The 26,195-nt window shown below is 38.1% G+C and overlaps 1 protein-coding gene across 1 annotated transcript in view; it reads right to left on the reverse strand.

Moving 5' to 3' along the window:
* Nucleotides 1-26,195, reverse strand: part of ADGRV1 (adhesion G protein-coupled receptor V1) — a 341,656-nt gene that overhangs the window by 186,576 nt on the left and 128,885 nt on the right. Inside the window, exons 54-64 of the mRNA XM_072992549.2 lie at nt 23,278-23,480; nt 22,085-22,261; nt 18,986-19,168; nt 15,118-15,297; nt 12,800-12,964; nt 11,271-11,388; nt 10,114-10,237; nt 7,740-7,878; nt 1,458-1,643; nt 755-987; nt 128-276 (exon numbers count right to left, since the gene is read on the reverse strand). Coding sequence (XP_072848650.2) covers nt 128-276; nt 755-987; nt 1,458-1,643; nt 7,740-7,878; nt 10,114-10,237; nt 11,271-11,388; nt 12,800-12,964; nt 15,118-15,297; nt 18,986-19,168; nt 22,085-22,261; nt 23,278-23,480 — 1,857 coding nt within the window. The remainder of the gene's footprint in view (nt 1-127; nt 277-754; nt 988-1,457; nt 1,644-7,739; nt 7,879-10,113; nt 10,238-11,270; nt 11,389-12,799; nt 12,965-15,117; nt 15,298-18,985; nt 19,169-22,084; nt 22,262-23,277; nt 23,481-26,195) is intronic.

The following is a 26,195-nucleotide window of genomic DNA, read 5'->3' on the forward strand; positions in this document are numbered from 1 at the left end:
TAGATAGACAGATACTGTGTGATCTTCCACCATGATACTTGCATCCTGCACCATAGACCTTCACTTATGCCCGGTGACTCCTTAAAAATACCCCTCTGGAATGCAATAGAATGCTGACTTCACATACCTTGTAGACTTATATATAGTGGATCAAATTCAATTATTCCCTCAGCATTGTCACTTTTTGATATAATGATTCTCATTACTGAAGCATTTCCTATCTCAGGGGGCTGGTCGATTTGCAGTCCATTTTCTTTTATTGTGAAATCAAATCCACTTGCAAAATCATGTGAAGAGAAATACAAATAAATTAGGCCATAAACACTAACTCTTGTATGCCCCTATTTTAGTTGTAGGAATTGGCTTTGTTCGGTCATAACACCCAGCTATGTTGTTTGGTGTTATCAGAAACAGCCTTGGTTTGCAAGCCTAGGCCTGACTCCAGTTATTAATCCTCAACGTGAACAAACCCATGGAATCAATGCAATTTGACTTCCCATTCTTGTTGACTCATCAAGTTGCCACTGAGTCAATGGATGGACTTAATTATGACTAACAATTGGATTTAGGTCCTGGTTTGCAACCCTGGTTTGAAGGGCAAGTGGAAACAATAGAAAAAATCATTTCTTTTTCCTTTTTGTTTTTCTTATCCAGGCATAACCTCCTTCTTGACAGTTGAATTCAGAACATAAAATCAACTAAGACATTCAGGTTAATTAAACAATATTTTCTATACAGCATTTTGTATTTTTACCTTCCCACTAGTACCACTTTTGTAATTTCTACTGAAAACTCTTCAGGGCCTTCAGGAATTTCATCATCAAATATTTCAGTGTTAATAGTTTTAATAGTCTCATTGGGTTCAAAAGTAAGCTGTCCTGATGTAACTGCAAAATCCATGCCTTCCACTGCAGTTCCATTCAGTGTCCGATACCAGAGATGAATATGCCCATAATATCCTTGTGAACGAACAACTGTGACATTAACCTGTTGGAGAAAAATATTTCTGAAGACTTCAGCTCTAAATTTTCCCTTGCATGCTATATTTAATGAATCCCTTCCATCCTGGATTAGATTTAAGGTAGTTTGTGGAAACATTCTGAGTAGGAAAAAAGATAAATTAAATAAAACATTCTGCCTTGAATTCTATGGAGAATCCTAGCTACAATAGACCCATATAATCAGCTGTTTTGTAGTGAGTCAATACTTGTACAAATAGTACTGATTCAATAGATCTACTCTGTTTGACACTACACATTTGGATTTGGGCTTTTAACAAGAAACAAATAGAACTAAAACACTTTAGTTGAACTAGCTTTCTGGGAAAGTTTTCTAGCACCTGACCACATGCATCTACAATGGAAGAGCCCATGGATAATACAATCTAATGAGAAACTAGAGTATGAAGACAATAATGAAAAGCGGTTCCAATAGTTCAGTATTTAAATGCCACAAACCCATTTTTCTTCTTCTGTTGTCTGCAACAGTTCCTGTGAAAATGCAAACACCCCATATGGTAAATCACTAGCAGCCATGGTGATGTTTGCAGTACTGGCAGACTCATTTATGATTCCTCCATCACTGATACCAGTTAGGTGAAACTGATAATAATGCTTTTCTTCGGGGTCATGATCATCTACTGCCTAAAAGGAAGAAAAGAAATCCAACTGAAAAGATTTTAAAGATATTCACTATGATCAGAAGAGGAAGTTCTGGCTTTGAATGCAAATCAAACACAAAATATAGGACATAAATGGGAAAACACTATTCTTGAGATATGTCAGATGAGTTGCTTTTAGATACAGCAGACGCCCTGCACACTAACACAACACAAGGTGCCCTGCCATCATGAAACTGTTTGGCAAAAAAAAAAAAAAAAAACCTTCAGATACGCTGCTACTTGTGCAACAGAAAGGATGTACCTACAAAACAAGTAGAATGGGGCAGACAACTAAGTGGGATGAAGCAGCACAGAGGGGCACGTTTATGATGTGTCTTACAGTGCTCTATACAATAACCACACCTACATGGATTGTACATCTTTACACCAAAAGGCATTTCTTTTCAAGATCTGAAATTCATTCCAGAGTAAGCTGGCTGGATAGCTCAGCGAGTTAGGTATTTGGCTATGGAACCAGAGGTTGGGAATTTGACTTCCCACAGCGCCTCCAAGGGAGAAGATCTGGCCTGTGTGACCTTGGATAAGCTGCACAGTCCTAGGGTGCCCCCAGAGGATGCTAAAATACTTTGGAGTATTCTCTACCTAGAAAACTCTGAAAGGACTCACCGTAAGTCAGAACTGACTTGACGGCACACTGTTGTTGTTTTTGTTGTTGTTGTTGCTGCTGCTGCTGCTGTTGTTGTTGTTCAAAAGCTCAAGGCCCAGTCAAAATTATAAAAACACTGACTGGTATTATATAACAGATACAAGTTTCAACCAAAAACCTAAGTATCTGTTACATATCGGCACAGTATGTATGCTCTTTCTAATACTGCCATTTTTGTAGCTCTGATAGTGGTGTGATTTCTGAGATCTGCAACTGCTTATAGTTCTGTGTGAAATTTCTTGATATTATTCCCAAGGCCCCCAATGACTACAGGGACCACTGAAGTGTGTTTCTTCCAGAGACAAGATGTTTCGATTGCCAGGTCTCTGTACTTTGTTAATTTTTCCAATTCTTTATTTTCAGCTCTAGCATCCCTTGGAATTGCAATGTCCATGCAATTCATTATATTACTACTATGTCTGGTGTGCTATGTTCAAGGTGTTTGTCCATTTGGACCCAGAAATCCCACAAGATCTTGACTTCCTCATTTTCTACCACCTTCTCTACCCAATGTTCCCATGGGTTTTTGGAGGCTGGCAAGTTATATTTTTTGCATAATGACCAGTGCACTAACTTTGCCACTCTAACATTTCTTCTTCTTCTTCTTCTTCTTCTTCTTCTTCTTCTTCTTCTTCTTCTTCTTCTTCTTCTTCTTCTTCTTCTTCTTCTTCTTCTTCTTCTTCTTCTTCTTATTATTATTATTATTATTATTATTATTATTATTATTATTATTATTATTATTATAGAATAAAACTAAAACTGGGATAGCATAGATAGGGATCCCTTTCACATGTATTTGTTGGGTCTGTCTTCAAGATGCGGTTTTGAGTGATAAGTTATGGTTCTTGGTGCTACAACAGTTCAGGACCAGAAGCCTCTTCCCATTTGCTCACCCTGGTTTCCTAAGGGAGCGGAGAGGGGAATAGGCTTCGCAGGACACATTTGATGTTGGAGTGTTTGAGGAAGAGAATGGGTTAGGGTAGGGGGCAGGACGAGACAGAGGGATGATAATGGGGGGATAATAAAGGAAAGGTCAGCTCTTATCCCAGAGCTACAATTGCACTTAATTATGAGCTTAAAGACCACCAGTAGTAAATAGTTGGACAGTGTTACTTAGCCTAAGTTGTAGATGTTTGTATTCTTAGTGGGGGGGTTAGTGGGGGGGAGTGTTTGGGGATTTTTTATGTGTGTGCATGTGGGTCTGGTCTCTGGGTGTCTTTGTGAATGTCATTGCATAGGTATACTATGTATATACTTACAATGATAATAAATTGATTTGATTTGACTTGAGTGAGGTCTGCTGGACTGTTAGCCAGCATGGCTACTCAGGAAAATAGCTGGGGAAGACTGGCCATGTCTACAACTATAGGAAAAGTGACCAAAGGACTGGCTAGCCTATGCAGGAGCCAGTCCATGAAGAGTTTCTCCTGTTTGGCTGAGTCCTGCCTCCCTAGGGAGAGACTTCTCCCCTTTCCTAGTATGGGACTTATCCTGTATTCAGAGACATGATCTCCCTGCATTTGAGATCTGAATTGTTTCACTTGGCTAGGATTCCACCTGCAGCATCTGTGTAGGATTGGCTCTGGGGTAGAAAACAAATGTACCATAGTGCATACAGCTACTGAGTCTCTTGTCTCCCATGTTTCTGCGAGCTGCTGAGTGTGTTAATTTGTTCCCTCCTGGTGTCTCCCAGCCTCTGCCTGTTTCCCTGAGAAAACAGTTATTTCTTCCCTTGAACCTTGTCCTGGAAGAACTCCCTATGCCTTCTGCCACCCTTCTGACCAAGGAGCTATACCAATGCTGTACTATATGGTTTCATCTTCCTTCTCTTTGTGTCTTCTGCTCCCAAATTATAACTTCCTTGGGAACTCATGGGAGCAGATTTGTTACTCTCTATGAAGTTGTGAGGCTACCTCGACATCACTTTGTGCATAATGATGTATGATGGTGTCATGAGGTATGTCCCCATTACTATGAGATCATTGTCGCCATGGTTCTGTACTGTCCCCAGCCTGACCCTTAATTTCTGGACATGGTTTCTACACCATTTGAAGATTCCTGAGTGTTCTGTCCCCACTTTTAGAGATGAGTATGTATAGGATACAGTAGCCACAATGCTAATGTAGGACTGGTATATCTCTGAACTATCTCTTTTTTATTATTTCTAATTATTTTTTTAATTTTCTTTATAAAGGTAGGGTAAGGTAAGGGGCAGCTGGGATAGGGGTAGCCTTGGAGGGGGTGGATTTGAATGGATACATTACAAAACAGTATTATTCATAGTAATTCTATACATTCTCTTCTAGAAATGGTTCCACATATCATAAAGAAATATAAACAGTGAACGAGAAGGAAAAATCAAATTCAGACAGATATATTGTTATTCTAATTATTGATTATGTAGCTGATAGTCTTGATCCATCATTTATTCTGTCCCTTCTGCATCCATACAGATAACTATGTATCAATCCACTATTTTATCTACCTTGTAACCATGTATATAATTGTGACCACATTTTCTGATGGTGTTTTTTCTTTTTTGCATCTAGCCAATCTGATAGTATAGTGGTGTCTCGACTTACGAATGAACATCCCTACTTATGAAAATTTCAAGTTACGAAAAGCTCCAGCTGCAAAATTTTGCTTCGACTTGCGGCCGGAGCTTCGAGTTACGGATGAAAAAACAGAGGGGAGGCGAGCAAAGTGCGAAATTTGAACTTTCAGTTAACCGCTGGCCAGAGGAGAGGCTGCTTGTCTGCCACCTCACTTGTCCCAGCGGTTAGAGAGTGGATAGGGAGAGAATCTTCAGATTGCCTGGTACTGCCTGGTACTGTACTGTACGGACTGTATTTTTTTGCCTTTTTTAATTTTAGATTTTTGGATTTTTGACTTTTTTAAAAACAGAGAGGCTGCCTGTTCTGGGTGAGTACATACACTGTACAGTATTTAATGTACTGTACAGGGTTTTTTGCAGCTTGGTGGGGGGTAGGGCTAGGTGGGGGTCATGTTTCTGTGCTCCGATGGGTCTTGCAGTGTGGATTTAAAATGTGAAAAGTAGACTATAATATTAAATTAAAATTAAATGTAAAAAATTATTTATTTATTTTTGCATTCTGTGGCTTCTAGGGTTTGTGTACTGTGACCCCTCTTTAGTTTTAAAATGTGTGTTTAAAATGTGGCAAAGTCTGTTTTAAAATCAGAAAATATTCTGTGAGGGACTGTCTGACTGGCTTGCTCTAGAGTTTAGACTCAAGTCTTCCCCCCCCCCCATTGTCTTCTCTCTCTCTCTCTTTCTCTCTCTTTCTCTCTCTCTCCCTCTCTCTGCTTTCTCTGCTCTCTTTTTGTGATGAGGAGTTCTGTACTGGAATAATGGTTGCTGTATTCTGTGGCTTCTAGGGTTTGTGTACTGTGACCTATCTTTAGTTTTAAAATGTGTGTGTTTAAAATGTGGCTCCAACGTCTGTTTTAAAATCAGAAAATATTCTGTGAGGGACTGGCTGGCTGGTTTGCTCTAAAGTGGAATTTAGACTCAAGTCTCTTCCCTCCCCCCATTGTCTTCTCTCTCTCTTCTCTCTGTTTGTGTTTAACAGCACAAACCTTTGTCTGAGGGGTCTGTGTGCCCCAATGATGACCTTCCTTCCTTCCTTCCTTCCTTCCTTCCTTCCTTCCTTCCTTCCTTCCTTCCTTCCTTCCTTCCTTCCTTCCTTCCTTCCTTCCTTCCTTCCTTCCTTCCTTCCTTCCTTCCTTCCTTCCTTCCTTCCTTCCTTTCTTTCTTTCTTTCTTTCCCCGTTGTTCCTTCCCTCCCTCCTTCCCTGCCCTTTTTTGACCTAAAAGGTGCTTGGCTTGGTTTAAAAGGTCCTTGGCTTGGTGTGAAGGAAGAGCTGAGAGTGTGCCGTCCTCAGCGACCAGAGAAGCGACAGAGGAGAGGGGGTGTAGAGAGGGAATATTGGTGGAGATAGAGCAGGCGGAGCCGATCACGACAAAACCAGAGGAGGTGTGCCTGGTGGATGAAGAGGTGGAGGAGCTAGATCTTATCTTGTGTGAAGAGATAAAAGGGACAGATAGCGCACGCGTTTTCAACCTTTGGACGGATGTCAACCCAGAGAGGACCAGAGACCAGGGGGTCCAGACAGAGCCCATGCTCGGGACCAGAGCCTCACCACAACTCGCAGGAGGTTTCCCCAACCTAGCGACCGGAGGAGGTTTGCTTCCTGACCCCATTGTGCCAGGGGTATTGGGGAAGTGGATAGAACCACTGGAATGGACTGTGTTGGTATATCCCCGTAACCTACCTGGTGGGGGACGGAGAGTGATTCGGCCCAGTCCCGAATTCCAGAAGAAACCTCCTGAGGGAGACTGGGCAAGACACCCATGTTGCGGCACGGTGTGTGCAGTGAGGAGTGCCCCCCTCCGTCCCATGACGGATCGGGAGAAGTTTGGGCCGGCACCCTTTTAGGTCAGGCTACTGGATGTGGGGTACAAAACCCAAACGTTATCATTTGTTGAATGCTAGTTATTTACAGGACCCGTTTGATCCTGTGGAATTAAGTTGTGTGACTAATAAACTTGTTGATGTTGAAACTGACGAAGAGCCTCGTCTCTTTCCCGCCTTTACGACGATGGCTCCCCCGGGCCCAGAAGAACTCCGTTACACTTGGTTTAAAAGGTGCTTGGTTTGGGTTAAAAGGTGTTCTGTTTAAAATATGTTCCCTCCCCCTTCCTTTCCTGCCCCCTTTTTTTTAACCTAAGTTCATCTTAGGTTAAAAGAAGAAAAATTCTCTCCCTAGTGGTAGAGTACGGATTAACCGGCTTTGCCAAATATGAACTTCAACATACAAACGGAGCCTCGACATAAGAACCAAAAACAGCCAGAATGGATTAATTGGTTTTCAATACATTCCTATGGGAAAATTTGCTTCAACTTATGAAAATTTTGAGTTGCGGCCACCGTTCCAATATGGATTAATTTTGTAAGTTGAGGCACCACTGTATGTCCATTTCTGTGGTTTCAAGGATTTTATCTATCACTTCATCTATTTGTGGTGTTCTAGGTTCCTTCCAGTGTTTCGCAAAAAACTATTCTTGCTGCTGTTGTAATACGAATAGTTAAATATGATTTTTCAGAGTCTAGTATATCTGGCAAGATATTTAATAAGAATAGTTCTGGTACCATAGGTATTAAAGTTTCTAATATCTCTTGTAGCATCTGATTCACTTTACTCCAGTATCTTTGGGTGTCTTTGCACCTCTGCCACATGTGATAAAATGTTTGTTCTTTCTGTTTACATTTCCAACGTATATTTGAAATCTGGGTGCTTATTTTAGCCAGTGTTGTGGGGGTCATGTACCATCTGTAGAACATTCTCTTAATTAAATTTTTTATTTTATGTTTAAAAGTTCTGTGGTTCATACCTGTATCAATACAACAGCAGCAGACTGCTTGTCTTTCATGGTAAAAGTTCCTGATATCTCAGCAAATTCCTTCTTCTCTGGTGGTGTTATATTCCAGGAAACTGTGAGCTCTCCAAAAATTCCTGGACCACGTACGATCCTGCAGACAACAGCAGGCACATGATCACTTTCCCAGCTTGACTGAATTAATCTTCCCTCAAATACCTTTAAGTACAAATGCTGCAGTCACTCTTAGAGAGAACGGCCTTCTGAAAAAAGGCTGCAGCAAAATGTTGGTTCTGCAGTTGGGAAAACAACGTACTGGAGCAGGAATATTTTGTTCCTTTTCATTTATATGATTTAATTCAAACCATAGTGTCTTATAGGAGAACAAACAGCCTGTGTAGTCTGAGGCAAGCTACACAGTCCCAGGGCATCCCCAGAATAGGAGAATGCTAAATCACATTGAAATACTCTATACTTTTAAAAAACTGGGAAGAGTCACCATAAGTCAGAATGGACTTGCTACCACATGACTAATAAATTGTGGATGGGCAGACAAAAATCTGATTTGTAGTTGCCAAATATGAACTGTTTGGTATCCTAAGGGTGCTTCCACATGACAGCTTCACCAACAAAAGTAACTGAACACATCTGAAGCAAAACCTTAAAAAAAAGCACCAGTTATCATACACAAAAAGTTGCACTCCATTCATAAAACAGAGTTCTCTATTGGGCAATGCTTTTGCTGGATCACTAAAAAGGTACCAATAGGGTGATTTTCCAAATTCCAGATTATAAATGAGAGACAAAGTTTCCGGATATAAAAAATAGAAATAAGCTCTTTATTCTGTATTTCAAGAGCTTGTTTCTACTTTTTACATACTGAGACTTTGTGTGATGCCAAGCCTAAATTATGCATTATTCATAAATTGTATGTTAATGTGTTTGTGAGGCGGGACCAAGGGCATGGTGAAGAGGCAGAGCCTGGGAGAGAGCTTAGTTTGGTCAGAGACAGAGAAGAGAAAAAACAGTTTCTGTTTAAAAGTCAGTACTGGATGGACTAAAGTCTTTCATAAGAAATGTAAGTTGATAAAGAGATCAACTGGCGGCAGCGAGGAAAAGGGCGTGTTGAGATACCTTCGTGAGCTCTGTGTTTGGTGAAACAAGCAGGGGCCACACTTTGTGTCTCATTTATAATGTGGACTTTTGTGGATGTACCAGTTCCTTTTGTTTTGATTTTCCAAATTTCCCAGAACTCTTCACCAAGCAAAGATGGTCTAAAATTTCTTCAAAAATTTTTGGATAAAAAAGTTCAAAAATTGCATGAGGCGTGATGGCCATAGCTGATGAAATCAGACAGTGAAGAAGATAAAAGGGAGGTTGGGATTTGCCTTGAGACAGTGGTGACAAAGTATCAATTTGTACACGCTGAATGTGGAGATGCAGATGGGAATGTTGGGCATACAGATTTACACCAAGATCATCTCTGCCTTGTGTGGAATCTGAGACCCGACTTCATGAACCATGGGCATCACATCTTGCCCAATTCTAAGACTTTCTGCTTGGGACCTGTGTTTTTAATCCTCTTTACCTGCTGAAGAGTTCTGGAAAGCAGATTCATTTATACAAAAAGTTAGTTTATTTGTAGCTTTTCCCCGATACAATAAAAGGTATTGCCCAACTTAGAAAGTTAACTTATTGCGAACATTTCATGCTACCATTGTTAATTTTTTTGTCTAAGTTGCTGTTCCTTCTGTGTGGATTCTGTGCATTTGATCTAGAAGTATTGTATACAGAGATCAGCATACTTCACACATACTATGCAGGTTATGCATTACGAACATGATCACTGGTGAAAATCAGCACTTGGAAGAACTCTGAAATGTCCCAAGCTAACTGAAAACTGAAATGGAGACTCCTCCTATTTTGCTTTCCCAGGTGGTGGGGAGCCTTACTTTCTGTACAGAAACTCAAAGTTTGAAGGAAAATCTACGTGGTGCTTCCCCCCCCCCCCCCGTGTATGTGTGCATCCACAAACATGTGCAGATTTACTTCATGAGCAAATAATGTTAATTTCCAATAAGATGAATGGAATGCACCAGAATTATTCATCATCCCTACAGATAGGTCACAATAATATAATGAAAACAGTATTCTTACTAATTTAGATCATTCTCTGAAAAATACAACTTGTCAAGCAAATGTTATAACTTTTAAAAGTCGAGTTTTTCTTTTAAAAAAAGATTAAAACAGAACAGATTAACAAAAGAATTTTACAACAAAGGGAGGCAATCTAGTGATATGTTGTTGTTTAGTTGTTAAGTCGTGTCTGATTCTTCGTGACCCCATGGACCAGAGCAGGCCAGGCCCTCCTGTCTAGTGATACACCTACCCAATAAAAGCAGTCCCGTTATACTTTCCTATTGGTTCTCCAATCAGAACATGGGTGGATGAAGGTGCTATTCCAACAATACCAGAAGCTCCCTGATCTCCTAATATCATGATGGTTGCCATACCTGTGGGTACACAAAGTTTGCTGAATAAGAAGTTTGTTTATATAGCTGATAAATCTTCAACCTCTTTTTGAATTAAAATCAAGACACCCCCCCCCCACTGTGCCTCCTTGACAGGGGCTGGACTCAATGTTCCATTGGGTCCCTTCCAGCTTTGCAATTCTAAGATGATTATGATGATTATGACTAAGTATATGTACTGAGGAATGGGGGAAGGGGAACTACTTGCTATAGCATCATGACACAACTTTCTTATTGCATTGCTTAGTATTAGGGCATCCTGCTTCAGAAAATATGTACCTCAGCAGCTTACCGTAGGTGAACACAAGTGTTCCTGTCTGACATTGCACTATAAAGCAACACTTCTACTGTCAATTGTTCCATAAACTGTATTTTACATTTCATCAAATGTGTATTAATTAGCAAGAATCGAGGCATTTGGTGCTCAGCAATATGCTAAGTCTGTCACCTTGCTTGTAAAACAAGCATTCTATTGATCACTGAGATTTCAGGATGATTCATATGCATATCCAAGGACACAATTATATGTTTCAACTCTGAGGGGGTCAGCCCTGCTCATACCTGTTTTCAAGGGAGTCAGGAAAGATGGAAAGCAATGGATAGCACACAAAGCGATTTCTCCCTTTAACAGTTGGATACCAGAATGAAAGCTGGTGTGAATATTCTTGACAATATTTTGCATTTCCTATTCAAAAACTAGTTTCACTACCACAAGTTTTAAAAATCCTCACAAAAGCTATGCTGTAGTAGTCCGTAAAATTCATGTAGGAAAGACTGGGAGACTAACCATATGCTGCAAGAGTCAAAAACAACACAAGGCAGTCTTTTATGATTAAATTATGTGAGCAAAGCTGTCGGTCTTCAAAAAAAATCTTCACTTCATTCCCTACAGGCTCCCGGATTTAACCTAACAGTATGTAGCAAGACTGTCAGAAAAGTAAAAGAGGGTCTTCCCTCTAATTCCGGCCCTGATTATGAACACTGCCTCAAATGGAAATTCAGTGTGTATGTTTACCATTTATTGGAGAGATTTCTGTGTTATCCATAGACACAAGCTGAACTGTGTAACGTTCATCACCTTCCAATAGACCATCTTGAATTGCATGCAGAACTATAGTTTTCTGGGATTCCATCTATATTAGAATAGAATAGACATCACAACTGTAATTTGCTATATTGATAGAGAAAAATTTATCAAAAAATTAATTTCTGCAATAAGCTATGTATTCTCATTAATAGTAGTTCATTATCAGAACAAGTGCCTGTTTGACAGAGGAGCCAGATGCCTTTCCTTATTTGTATCAGAGTGTTGCACAGTTTAAAATATAAATATAAATAAAACTCAAACAAATTAAAATAGTAGAATGATTAAACTATTTTTTACCAATAGCTTTATTTCAGACATTAACTAGATCTTCTTTTCTACATGTATCAGGACATAAATTGCATGTACATCAATGCTGCACTGATTGAATTTCTCCATCTTCACAGAAAATTTGTCCTACATCTCAGTAGCCCCATTTTACTTGGTTATTGGTTGACAGTGATTTCCAGATGGTCCAGCCAAAATCTTTTCCTGGCAGAAGACACTCTTCAACATTCATCCATTCAGCAAGGTGTGTTGTTTTCGCTCTCCATAGATTTAGCCTATCCTCTTCTGGTTTAATATTTAGAGCTTGAGAGGTTTGCAGAAAACATTTCCTCAATTCTTGTCATTGTCTGGGGGGTTGGTGTTCACAAAATGAGTTTGGTGCTATGTTATTGTTTTGTGTTTGTTATTTGTTAGCACCTCTCGACATACTTACAGAAGGATAATGCCAACCAAACAATAGACTTTTACAGTGGGGGTAGGTTTCAGACAATCAGTAATAATCCTGCATGATTCATTAAGAGTTTGTTTGGCATGAACAAGCCAGCTGAGAGGCCAAATCTTTCTTTACAGAATAGAAGGGACTAAAGAGTGAGCTTTTCACTATAAAATTATTACTATTTACATCAAATAAGTAATTATTTAAATTAGTAAACCAAATTAAATAATTAAATAAATAAGCATTGAGTTGATAACAATAGCAAATTTTTTTAGAGCTGGCCAAACGTTCACATTAAAACTTTACATTCTGTCAAGAAACATTTAGCCTCTCAGTTCATTACTTCTTCAAGCAAAAGCTGCTGAATTATGCAGCTAGGAAATGGATGCCTGACCTGAAGGGAAGCAAAAAAAAAAAAAAAGGATGGCTCAGGAACAAAAGTTGGCAAGCCTTCACTGGAAGCATTAAAGACAGACCAGTCTCATCACTGCATAGCTGGTCTTTAAGGAATATTCATATTTACTTTTGGCATCAGCTTCATATTTACTTTTGGCATTAAGCTCAACCAACACAACAAGTGGTCTCTATCAGGGCATCTCTTGTAACATTCAAGGACATTTACTCATGTTGAAGACTAAACACATAAGGACACTTTTTTTCCTCCTTCCATAAAATCAGTCAGACTGATAAATAGACGCAAAAATGTGAAAGGAAAAAGTAAATGCCGTAGCTGTACCTCAGCAAACAGAAGAGTCCCGTTGAGAGGAGTGAGATCATATTTAGCTGCCTCCTCAAGAATCCAGAGAATGCGGACTTCTCCCTGACCTCCTTGACTTCGACTTACAGTAAGGAAGGCATTTGCAGTAGGGTCACCAATTAATTGGGGTTCCTTTACTCTTACCTAGAAAAAAAAGTGAAAAGGGTTAGGGGCAGTTTGAAAGGATGCAAGTGTAAATGTTCTTAAAGTAGGATTTAAAAATAGGTGCTGGTGGGGGACATCCACGTTTACTCAACATGTAATCAGTGCTTTCAAAGAGAGAGCTTTGATCACCATTCTAGTTTTGACTACCGTTCCTAATCCTGGATTGGATCCATCAGAACAGTCCAATGAGTTAGATGTTCAGTTTTACTGTCAGGAACTGCATCAAGCAGATGCTCACTACTTCTATTTTACATAAGTCTCACTGGATTAGCATCCCTTCTCTCTACATGCAAACTACATGTTTCCTGCTTTCTTTAGTTTTTTTTTAAAATTCTGAAGTAGGAAACATATAACATTACCTTTTAGTTAACAGACATCAGTAGCAATATCAAAACTTTGTGAAAGTCACTAACTCTTTCTAAAAATGCTTTTCACATCTGAAAATAGCAAATACATTTATAATACAATCAATTTTAAATAAATAAATAAAGTGCATTCCCCCCCAAATATAAAGCACCTCATTCAGTCATTATGTAACAATGACTTTTTCACATGGACATAACATGCTGTCCTTCCTATGTCTTAGCAACCATAGATTTGAAGATGATCTGAACCATTATTGTCTTAATATCCTGCCTACAAATAACATCTTGCCTATGGTATTAAACCAGCTATTATATGCCTCTCAACCATCAAGCTATGTGCACAAAATTACTATATAAAAGAAGAGGCAAATCAAATAATTAATCAGGCACTGGATTAGAATAAGAGTAAATAGAAGTCAGAGAAACCATTATGAAGTCCAGTTTAAGGAAAAAACAATTTGACAAATTCATCTATTTAATCCTCACCCCAAAAAAACCTTCTCCTTGCAGATTAATCTCACTCAGAGATCCTACCTAAGAAAAAATGAAACAATTTTAAGTTGCTTCTAAGAGCGGACAAATTTGGTATTAGCTCTTCTTGTTACCCTTGGCCTGGAAGCAACCCTAATTAGTAAAAAGACTGAGACCCTCAGGTGAAATTTACATTGTAGTAACACGGATGCCGTGCTAACTAATTATGGCAGCCATGTGTCAAGGCCTCCTCCTTAAACAACATCTGCTAAAACTTGCCCGTGGCCTAACATCATCCTTTGGACCTACCTGATCCTAATCCATATTATTATTGACAGGGTTAAGACAATCATACAACACCAAGACATCAGAACTTATGTTGTAGGTCATGTCCCACATGCTGCAAGACGGGGACTGGAAAAACTCAGGCTTCCATAGGTTAGGGCAACAGGTAGGTTTTCTTTCAGGGTGTTCATATTGTTTAAAAAGGGAGTGGGTTGACATATTTGTTCTGGGCCTATCAGAACAGCAAACAGGTTCAAACAGGTGCTGGGCAAGTGAGTGGCTGCCAAGAAAGAGACTCTACTGGGGAATGTACTTTTTAATCTTCTTTTACTGTACGTGTGTGTGTGTGTGTGTGTGTGTGTGTGCATGCGTGTGCGCGCACACACACACATAAGTGATACATTGTATGTATTCCATGGATTTGCAGATAATATGTTTTTTGGGGTTTTTTTGTAATATTGTAATTTTTGAATTTGTTTTCTAAATATTTTGTAAGCCACTTTGAGACCCGTTATTGAGAGAAAAGTGGGAAATACAGTAAATAAAATGACTGGGTGGGTGGGTGGTGAAGGACAGCATACAACTGAAGGCTGCATTGAGCAACAGGAAAACATATAATTTAATCACCATTATGCTCAAAAGAACTTCTCATAACCCCATCTCTTCCTGTTAAGAGCTAACTCCCATTTCAAGTTTTGTTGAAAAAGTATTGCTTAGTTTATACATTGTTTCTCATCTACCCTCCAATTTATAACATATAAATTTACTGGGCTAAATTGTCCTCTTGGTCTCAACTGGAGGAGGCCCACTGAATCAAAAGATCTGTAAAGTGTAAATCTGAATGATTGAATTAGTCTGCTCTAGTTGGGACTAACAATTGGATTTAGCCTTTTACTTTTTTACATAAAACTTCAAATTGTGTATTTATAAAAATTGTTTATTCAATAACCAAAGAGCCAGCAGCATCATACAGATATTCCCCAAAGGAATATGCTAATCATAATTACGTACCTCCTTTTCTTCAAACCCAAATACACCAACAGGCGAATCATTTGGTGGAACAGTGATTGTGACCTGGACATCCTCTCCTAACCTAGCACCACCTGTCACCCTCAGTAAGGTGACATTGAGCATCTCCAGAAATTCAACAATGTCATCATCTGTTATTGTGATTTCTATTACTCCTGCCTCCTGGAAGAAAAAAAAAACCAGCAAGTTCAATGATGGCTGTGAAGTACATTGTTCTGATTAGCATCTCTAAGTGCAAGAAACTTTGATAGCTTAACAGACTGAGTAAAACACGCATACAACAGATTGTAATCTCAGGCAGACACATCAAATGGACAAAAATTTGCTCATCACAATATGATTGGCAACATGAAGGAATCCAAAATACTTGGTTCATGTCAATATGTTCTGAATATCTGCACAAAAGAATAATAAGTGTGAGCAAGTTAGGACACTGTCTGAAATACTTTTCTATTTTTTTAATGCAGATTCTTTTCTTTTGGCATTGACAATAATCTCCTGCTTCCAGAGCATTGATAATGCAGTCCAGAGGGTATGCACCTTATTGGCCTAAGTGTGTGTTGTTTTGTTTGACAGTTTCAGACATGTTAACCAACAGGAACTGTTCATTTCTCATAAGTGCTCTGTGAGCACATGAAGACAAGGATGAGTAGTACAAGATAAATTTTTTAAGTGGTTGGTTTGTTCTTCATTTGGTTACTAGAGTATGGCTGCTGTTCTCTGTGTGTTTTCTTCACTTCTACATGCAGTAACATTCAGGAGATTTTCTATAGGGAAATGTACTTTAAAAGCATAGATCTTGCTGCCTATCCTTATTCTCTGATTTGTAAGTGGACCTTCTGAGTACCAGCTTTTGCATTGTGGTGCTGTGTGATACTTACCTTTGAGGGGAATGGTCACATTGAACTGATCTATATTTTAGAAGCTTAAGAAAATCATCTGTCAGATCTGTTTTGATTTGGATCCCTGCACTGAACAGGGGTTTGGACTCCATTGCCTTATCGGCCCCTTGCAACTCAATTATTCTATGATTCTATATCCTGCAACCAATCTGAACATCTTGTACAGATTTTTAGTGACTGACTGTCTAGGAGAAATTTTAAAATGAGATGCTTTGCACTTTTATTTCTTCCAAATCTGCCTTAGTATGTAACATTTTAATTCATTTTATTATTTTAATAATTTTTAGTCGTTTACTTAAGTCGTTTGACTAGATCTGTAGATGAGTAATTTTTTTTCTTTACTGTGCTGTTTCTCAAACTGACAAACAAGGCATCTGTTGCTTTTTCTTAGTAATATATGAAGTATAACTAATAAAGTTTCTGTGGGAGTTGGATCTTAAGGATCTTCCCATCAAAGCCATGATAAAATGGCATGGGGGATCATTCTTAGGCTTAGCAGGAGTTAACAAATATGAGATTGAGTGGATTCCTTTATCCTCTTCCTTTTTTCCTTCAATTCATTCTTTTAAAAAAATTCTGTTACTTCCATATATTACTCTGCAGACCCTCTAGTCATAAATAACATTTTCCTGGCTTTTCAGGCTTCCTCTAATTAAAAGCATTTGGGGGGAAAATACTAAAGGCATTTCAAATACATAATTTAATTTAGAGTGGTGGGAAGGATGGAGTCTGAAGTGATCATATAAAGACTCAGACTTTATAATGATCAAACAGATGCTGCTAAATGTGATGATAAACAGCAGGGATGCATTCAGGTGAAGGGGGATAGGGAGGGAGAAGAAAATAGTCTTCCTCCAAAAACATTGGTTATTATAGTTTCTATATAATTGTTACAATGTATTTGATGTGTCATAAAGTTTTAACAGATTTTCCATTCTTTTTTTTTCTGGTAGCTGTCAGACAATTGGTGGGAAAAGGTGGTGATGCTTGGATACAGAAACATTGGCAGTGAAATCTATGGGAGATCAGGTCTGAATCGGATTATGATGTGCATATGTGAATAATCATAACAAAAAAGTGATTTATTTTAAAGCAGATACCTGGTTTTGTGAAAGTTTGCTTTCACTGATGATTTCAGGGGCTACTCTCTCTCTTCCTCCACTTCTGTTTCTTATTACTACTTAGACTGAAATGCCCTATTTTGGACAGATGCCAGGTTAATGAACCTTCAGCAACTATCTTCACAGTTAGAAGTGTGTTTCTCTTTGTGCAAGAGAAAGTGCAATAGTGTATATGTAAGAAAATACCTTCCTGGATGAATATATATGTGCACAACTGTGAGTAACAAATGCTTACATGAGTATGTATGTGTGTAAATGTTTGCTTATGTGTAAGAGAAAACAATAGCATATATGAAAGAGAAAGTCTCCATAACTGTGGCCATTATTACATGTCCATTTAACCTTATACAGTACTGTATTTCATTGGTTTAATGAGTCTCAAATCAATTTACAATTATCAGTCTACATGACATACAGCTAAGCACACATTTTGGGGGGCATTGTCCAGGGTCTTTTGGCCAGAAATCATGCTGTTTTAGGCATTGTTTATTTTGCATCTATTCTCATCTCACATTTAAAAAAATCATTTTGACATTTGTGAACACTTATGTGAGTGTAAATTGTGTCTGTTTTTGTGGGGGTTGTCTAATGTTGGCTGCCAGGATGACAGGTTTCTTAACAAGAAAGAATTATTTTTTTTTCATCTGCTTTTATTTTTTTTAGCACTGCATTGACAGGCCACTTCAAAACTAAAAAAAAAATTAAAAATCCAGCCTGCTCATAGCTTCTCTAGTGTTGGCTGTTGATCCTGCTTTGAGCACTGGCCACTTCAAGGCTGCTGCTACTCACTCACTCACTCCCTGCCAGGATTTTAAAGTCTGTTTGTGTAACCCTTTTTGATGAGTGGCTCTCTGTGCTGAGAAGGAAGCACTGTATGTGTGTTTTCCCACTTACACAGGCAAAGAAAAACAAGGGGAAAGAAGGAGGGAATTGAGGAACTTGTCAACTCCCCAGCTGACTCTTGGTGTACTAGCTTCTTTAACAGAGGGAATAAAAGGGAGAGAAGCATGAAGGCAGGCTAAGCAAGAACATCCCGCCTGAGGATTGAAAGGATAAGCAATGAAAGGGAGTGATTTATGAAGAAAAGGAGTCCAGATGATGATGATGATGATGATGATGATGATGATGATGATGATGATGATGATGATGATGATGATGATAATAATAATAATAATAATAATAATAATAATAATAATAATAATAATAATAATAATAATAATAATAATAATAATAATAATAATAATAATAAAACAGATTAAAAGTTTTCCCAACAGAATGCATACATCAACCCAAAAACCATGTGACTTACACATGACTTAAAACCAATTCAGAATGTAGTGGAGCTGAAACTGACACAAATCAGCACTGCAACTACTGTACATCCTATGGCTGTGTATGGATGTGTGCACTTAGGAGAACACCAATGTGCATTTGAATAACACAGAGAAAAACCTTGCATGCAAGTACTTGGCTGCTCTACCAAGTACAAAGGGCTTCATCTTTCATTGCCAAAAACTGACCTTGGGAGGGGGGGGTCTTCCTAGCTCTCTAGAGCAGACTTTGGAGATAATCCCCTCCAGGTTCAGTATTCCATCAGTAGAATTAATTTGTTGGATGCTAGCCAATCAAATTTGCTTCTGATAAACATATACAGGATTGTGCTATTGTTTTTTTTAAAGGTCATAAAGGTAGACAGAATATTTGATGTGGTTTCACATGATTAATTACAATTGTCATGTGAGGAACATGGCTGTGGAAATAAAGAAAATTGAGGCATGCAAGATGACCTAAAACAGCTGTGAACGTTTGCATCTGTATACTGCATACTTGTCCATCAGCAAAGGTAAGGTTTCCAAATGATGGTGTAAAGTCTTCCAGGCTAGCAGTGATAGGTGTGGCTTCCCAGTACAAATTTACTGATCCAAATTTTCCTCCTTTACGGACAACTGGTAACTTTATAACACTATCAGGAAAAGGCAACTCATAACCAGCCACTGTTCCACTCATATCCTGGAAAGAAGCAATATTAAATTAACACTTGAATGTATTGCATGAAACACAATAATAGGAGAAAACACAAAAAAGGGAGAAAACAGAGCTATACATATTTCCAGGTGCTAGAAACATCTGTTTAGACACTTCTTATACACCAGTCAATTCAACAACATTATATTAATTCTACATTCATATGATCCAAAGAATACAAACATATGGTGATTGTTCCTACGCTGGAAGCATTCAAGAGAAAATTAGACAACCATCTGTCAGATCTGTTTTTATTTGGATCCCTGCACTGAACAAGGGTTTGGACTCCATTGCCTTATAGGCCCCTTGCAACTCAATTATTCTATGAATCTATATCCTGCAACCAATCTGAACATCTTGTACAGATTTTTAGTGACTGAATGTCTAGGAGAAATTTTGAAATGAGAAGCTTTGCACTTTTATTTCTTCCAAATCTGCCTTAGTATGTAACATTTTAATTCATTTTATTATTTTAATAATTTCAATTCATTTAATATCTGAATAGCTAACAGTTTTTAGCTCTTATATCGTGTTTCAACTATGTAAGTTACCTTGGTTTCTTAAGACAAAGGTGGGCTAAACAATATTTTTTTAAAATAAAATAAAATAAAAACAAATTTTGAAATATTAAAATATACCAGCCCTACTAATCACACCCAGAGCAACACATGAGCTGGGAATGAGGAAGCAATGGCTAGCCTACCCCTAAAATCACATAAACAGATTTGCACTGCCCCTTCATGACCACATATACACAGGAAAGCTTCTGTTTCTTCTAGAACCCCAAGGGTGTAAGGTCTCCAGCTGTACAGTAGCCCCTGCATATACATCTAGGATATCGGTTTGACCCTTTCTTTTTTAAGTGTGAATCTGGACCCTGAGTTGAAACAGAGAGCATCTGTTCACCTCTTAGGGTAACTTCTCATCCCCACTGCTTGAGTCCATTACCTTTGTCCATTTCATAGTCCTGACCTTTGGTGATCCTATCCTGACCTCTCAGAACATCACCTTATTGTCTTAGAATCACAGAATAACTGAGTTGGAAGAGCCTATGCCAATGCAGGAATCCAAATCAAACCAGATTTGGCAGATGGTTGTCCAATTTTCTCTTAAATGCCTTGGGAGCTCTCGCCACCTCCTGAGGTAATTGATTCCACTGTCATACTGCTAAGTTAAGATGTTTTTCCTGATTTTCAGCTTAAATCTGGCTTCCTGTAGCTTCAGCCCATTATTACACATCCCACATTCTGGGATGATTGAGAACAGATCCTGCCCCTGATCTGCACGACTACCTTTCAAGTATTTGAAGAGTACTATCAAATCTCCCTTCAGTCATTTTTTCCTCAAAGCTAAACTTCCTCAGTTCTATCAGTCTTTCCTTATTAGGCTTTGTTTCCGGTCTCCTGATCATCCTTACTGCACTTCTCTGAATTTGCTTCCGTTTGTTGCCATCCTTCTTAAAGTGTGATGTCCAGAACTGGGCACAGTACTCTTAATAAGGCCTAACCAGTGCTGAACAGAGGGGAACTAGTACCACATGGGATTTGGAGATTATACATCTGTTAATGCACCCCAAAATAGCATTCGCCTTTTTTGCAGCTACTGTATATTGCACTGTTAGCTCATATTCAGCTTGTGATCTGCAACAATTCCAAGATCTTTCTCATTTGTAGTATTACTGGACCATGTATTTCCCATCTTGTAACTGTGCATATGTTTTTTTTCCCTAGGTGTAGAACTTTACACCTCTTTCTGTTAATTTTATTCTGTTGTTTTCAGCCCAGTGCTCAAGCCTATCAAGATCTTTTTGAATGTTCCTCCTGTCTTCCAAGGTATTAGCTATTCTATCCAGTTTTGTTACATACACAAATTTGGTAAGTATTCGCTACACTCCCTCTTCCAAGTCATTAATAAAAATGTTGAAGAGCCAGGACTGAGTCTTGTGATACCCCACTTATTACCTCCTCCCCGTTTGAGAAAGAGCCATTTATAAGCATTCTCTGAGTATGATTCTGTAACCGAATGTGTATCCACCTGACAGCTGTTTTATCCAGTCCACAAACAGTTGGTTGCTAATCAAAGTATCGTGGGGCACTCTGTCAAAGGCTTTTACTGAAGTCAAGATATATTACATCTACACTGAATTCCCACTATCTACTCAGAAGATTACTCAATAAAAAATGAGGTAAGGTTAGTTTGGAAGGATTTGTTCTTGGCAAATCCATGTTGGTTTCTAGTTATTACTGTTTTCAAGGTGCTTGCAGAGTGACAGCTTTATAATCTGCTCCAGAATTGTCCCAGGGATTGATGATGTTAGACTAACTCATCTGTAGTTCCCCAGTTTCTCTATTTTCTCCTTTTAGACGATTGGCAACATCAGCCCTCCTCCAATCATCCAACACTTCACCCAACCTCCATTATTTCAAGAATACAATGAACCATAATATCATCTTATCACTCCCCATAGAGGCTAGCCAAGTAAAAGAGTGAAGAAATTTTGCAGCACCAAAAGTTCTTATTTGGCCTAAAACTTCCTCTGGTCATTCTATAATAAAGGACAATATACAATACTGGCTTTGAGAACTGAATAGAAACAAGAGGGACCAGTTCCTTGCTGATCTTGCTCAACTTAGAAAGGTGCACAAAGACTGTAAAAAAAGAACCATAGCTCTGATAGAAAGGTGAAGACTTCATGGTTAACCAGGGACTTCCCAGATTAAAACACAAAGGGGTTCCATGCTCAGGTGAAAAGCTTCTGTGTATCTTATCTTGTTAAGTTAATGGTCCAATGGTTAAGATAATGGGCCAAATGAGCTCTCTGTCTCTTAAACAGCCAATATTAGATTTTTGGGCCAATAGAAGAATCACATTTGGCATTGACATTTTCTAGTTTGTTCTCACCTTGGTGACATTGAAATAAAATATTCCTCTGGGATCGTCATTCTCTTCGATTATTATCTCAGCTATTTCTAAACCAAGTCTCTTCACAGTTGGCTGCCCTCCAGTAAGAGAAGAGTCCAGCAATTTCACACTGGTTATATTAATTACAAATCTTTCCTGTAATTCTGGAACAATATCCTGTGGAAATAGTGTTTTCAAATGCATTTTCAGATTCGACTTGTAATTTTGGTACTCTTTCTAGAGTAATTACTTTACACTCTGACTGAAGAAAGTTGATAAATTGAATAATGGGAAATAAAACTGTTAAACAGAGTTACAACAAAGTTTCTGAGGCCTTTTTTTGAGAAAAATCTTATTCTAGTGGGAAATCAATTTGCCATTATTTTTAAAATAGTGAATGAAAGGATTAAAAAGGACTTTGATTATTTAAACACTATTATTATCATTAGCTAAAGAGAAAAATAAAATAAATGGGATAAATGATTAGATTATTCAGCACCAACCCTGATGTAGTATAACATCCTTCCAGAAGGCCAAATTTCTTCTCGCTATTATTGAATTATTTTATTAGTAGTCTGTGGTTTCTGTTAAGTTGAATTTAACCAGAGAATGACAAAATGCTGGAGACTGGATAGTAGAAAATTGATCTGATTATGTTTGATGGAACTCTTTGGTTTTAAATTACTGTTCAAAGAAAGTTGCTTCTATAACTTCTATTAAATTATACAATAGTTTTACATCTTTTAATAATCACATTAGGACATATTTATGATCACATCATTCCAAAGAAGAAGGGATGTATAAGGAATCTGTTAAAACCAGCTAAAATAATGGTCTTATAGAGATGACAAAATACTTTACAAGAATGTTTCATATATGTGTACATAGGAATGGAGAAGACTACACACACAGATTTGCTGATTCCAGATGAGGTACACAGCTTGTGCCCCAAAGACATTGCTGGATCAGACAAAAAAAATATTCTAAATGGTGATACATATCCCACTTTTACACAATCATTTATATTGATCAGAAAAATGACATTGCTGGATCAGACATTGCTGGATCAGACCAAAAATATTCTAAATGGTGATACATATCCCACTTTTACAGAATCATTTATATTGATCAGAAAAATGCATGCAGCATTAACAAATTATGAAGAAGCAGAGCATATCTTTTCAAATACTCACTGGCAAAATGATCACAGTTACCAAAGTTGTTGTTGTGTTCTCTGCCATAAAAACAGTTTTGTTCTCCAGTCTGTAATCCTCATTTTCTATAGCTTGGTTGACAAGAGGCAGTGTAAAAACAGACTGGGCTATCAACTGTATACTGATATTTCCAACAAATCCTTGTTCTCTGAGAACATGCAAAGTAACAATAGTTGATTGATCTGAAAAGATTGAATAAAAAATTTGTAAGGTCATTTTCTAACATGACTATAATATAATTTCTGAAACAGTTGATTTGGGGTCATCTACTTCAGTGACCCATACTTCTCAGGTTATAAATGTCCTGAAACAACCATGGGCCAAATCTGAGGTTAATCATACTTTTAAAATCCTCAAGATAGGGATGCATACTAAATTCCTTGTTCTCATTGATATCCTCAAGCTCCATAATATTCCTTGCTTTTAGGTGAGAATAAATCAAGGAATGCTATGTTTTTCTTATTGTCTCCAAGGTGGAAAGTGTCTCCCCATAAAAGTACAGTAGTATCTTTTCACTTGGAGAAGCATAATGCACATACAAAAGAACGACAGACTAGCAGATTGTAATAACAGACACCGACAATGCCTCACTCTGATCATTCTAATTCATAAAAGATCCTGCAACAAAGCACCAGGTATTCTGTCTCTCTCTCTTTCTTTCATGGAATTCATGCACTTTCAACGATTAGCAAAAGAGAGCCCTTAAACACCAATGATTTATGTTAACAAAAGATGAGTACAGGACATTTTCATTTCATGTTTTTCCATTTCATGTAACTCCTTGGTGCCCTTTCCCCCTTTGTTAAATTTCATGAGTATTATATGAGAATTATTTCATCCACTAGCATTGTGAGGATCATCAGCAACCAAGGAGATCATTTGGAGTGAGTGAGAATTCTGAATGTATAAAAATAGCCTGCTCTTTGTTTCCATCATTCCTTGCACAGTTATTGTGTGCTAAGCTCCTAGTGTCCCCGCCCCACTGGACTGCTACCTGCCTGTCCCTGCTGTGCCTTCATTTTGTATCCCCTCCTCCCCCTGCCATTTTTTTTCTTGGGTGGAGGGTGTTCCATTTCTGTGGAATGCCAGACAGTTTGCTTGTGCCAGTGTGCCTCCTTGAGGCTATTTTAAAAACTATATTCTCATCTCCCTGATTTCTTTGGAGAGTTCTTTCCTTGTGTGTGTGTTTTGTTATGTTGTGTTGTTTTTGCCCTTGCTTGGATTATTTTTGTTGTTGCCTGGCCTGCTTGCTGCTGCCTACTGAACTCAAAGTAGAGAACCGAAAGCGCCAGGCAGTATGGGAGAGAAACATCTCCTCACATTCCAGTACTTTGAGGCTTTGGAGTGAGGCTTTGATTGTATTTTTTTAAAAACTTTCATTGTTTGGCTTTTCAGGGACCATTTTTAAATTTTGCTGTTTTTTCTCTGCGTATGTGGCAGATTCCTTTCCCTGTTCAACTGATTTTTTTAAAAAATTATTACTTGGCTAGTTCAATGTGCATTTATCTTGTTAATAGTTTCAAGGGTTGTGGACTATTTTGCTTGCTTCTGTGTAAGGTTGCAGGCCAGGGTGGCAGACTTTGTGATTGTCAATGTTCCACTTGGCTGTATAATTTGTAGTTGCTGTTGGCTGGGCACAGACTGTTGCCTTTGCTTCGAACCTCTGTATTGCATCTGTAGATGTATGGGAGATTGATGGGTGCGGGGAGGATGTGGGACAGGACTTACATACTTTCCCATATTCCTACTGCCCACTAATTCAGGTTTAATGTCTTAACAGGACTTTAGAGATTTCCATAATCTGAAACCATTTTGTAATAGTATCCCTGGTCCTTACATTTAGATATGTTGGCATCATACCACGTTTGGGCATATATGACTATTTAAAAATGTGTATTCCATTCTTCTTACTTCACTTGCCCTCAGGTTGGAACATTCAAAGACGCTTGTGCCTGATCGTTTTTGCTCCATCTTTTCTAGATGGAGACAATCTAGCTCTCATATGAAGCAATGTGTTTTTATAACTAACACAGAAATTCATTTTTTATAAATGTCCAATCATTTTCTAAATTACCTGGGAAACCTAATATTAGTAAAATGATATGCCCCAAATTGGAAAATAAATTTTATTGGAAGAAATTAAAAGGCTGGGACAATTTGGTTAAGAATTGCTCTGTACCTCCCCCAGATCAGTAATATTCAAACTATTGTAAAATATACAATTTTCATTTCAGCTGTGATTATAGTGTCTGTGGAGGGAACATGTAAGCATGTAGAATTTAGTAAAAGAAACCTGAATGTAGTTTTTGTTTAAAATTTGTATGACACCCCTTAAAACAATACCGACTTTTGTTCCTTTGTTGTTCCAGCAGGCTTCTTCATTATTTTGTCCTAAAGCCAGAGATTTCAGTCATGTCCTGACTCTCTAGATATTCTTTGCCCTGAAGCAAAACTAATTTATTGGAAGAGACATGAGTCATCGTTATTATGTTGGTTCAATTAGTCATAGGTGGCCATGTTTGACATTTGGTACTTTAAGCTCTGAGAAAATGAAAGGGTACAAAGAAATCCAAATTCCAACTGCTGTTGGCTGAGTCACTGCATCAGAGGACAATGCTCCTTATATAAATTTAATAGGAATTTTGGAACTTAAGAGAATACAATGATACTGATAGGACTGGCAAAAACAGAAAAATAAAAGGAAAGGTGTAAGGTAAGTAACAGCAAAAATACACGCAGTATTCCTTTTGTTTAAAATTATGGACTGTACATTCTTGCTTGAACTTCCGTGAATAATCTTTCTGTTAGAAATGTGCACAACAAAAATCTTCACATCACTTTTGTTTCAGGTTCTTTCAGAGATACCTCTTTCATTTTTGTATTTTTATATATCGATC

Source organism: Pogona vitticeps, chromosome 2 (genome assembly GCF_051106095.1).
Source record: "Pogona vitticeps strain Pit_001003342236 chromosome 2, PviZW2.1, whole genome shotgun sequence".
Taxonomy (NCBI): Eukaryota; Metazoa; Chordata; class Lepidosauria; order Squamata; family Agamidae; genus Pogona; species Pogona vitticeps.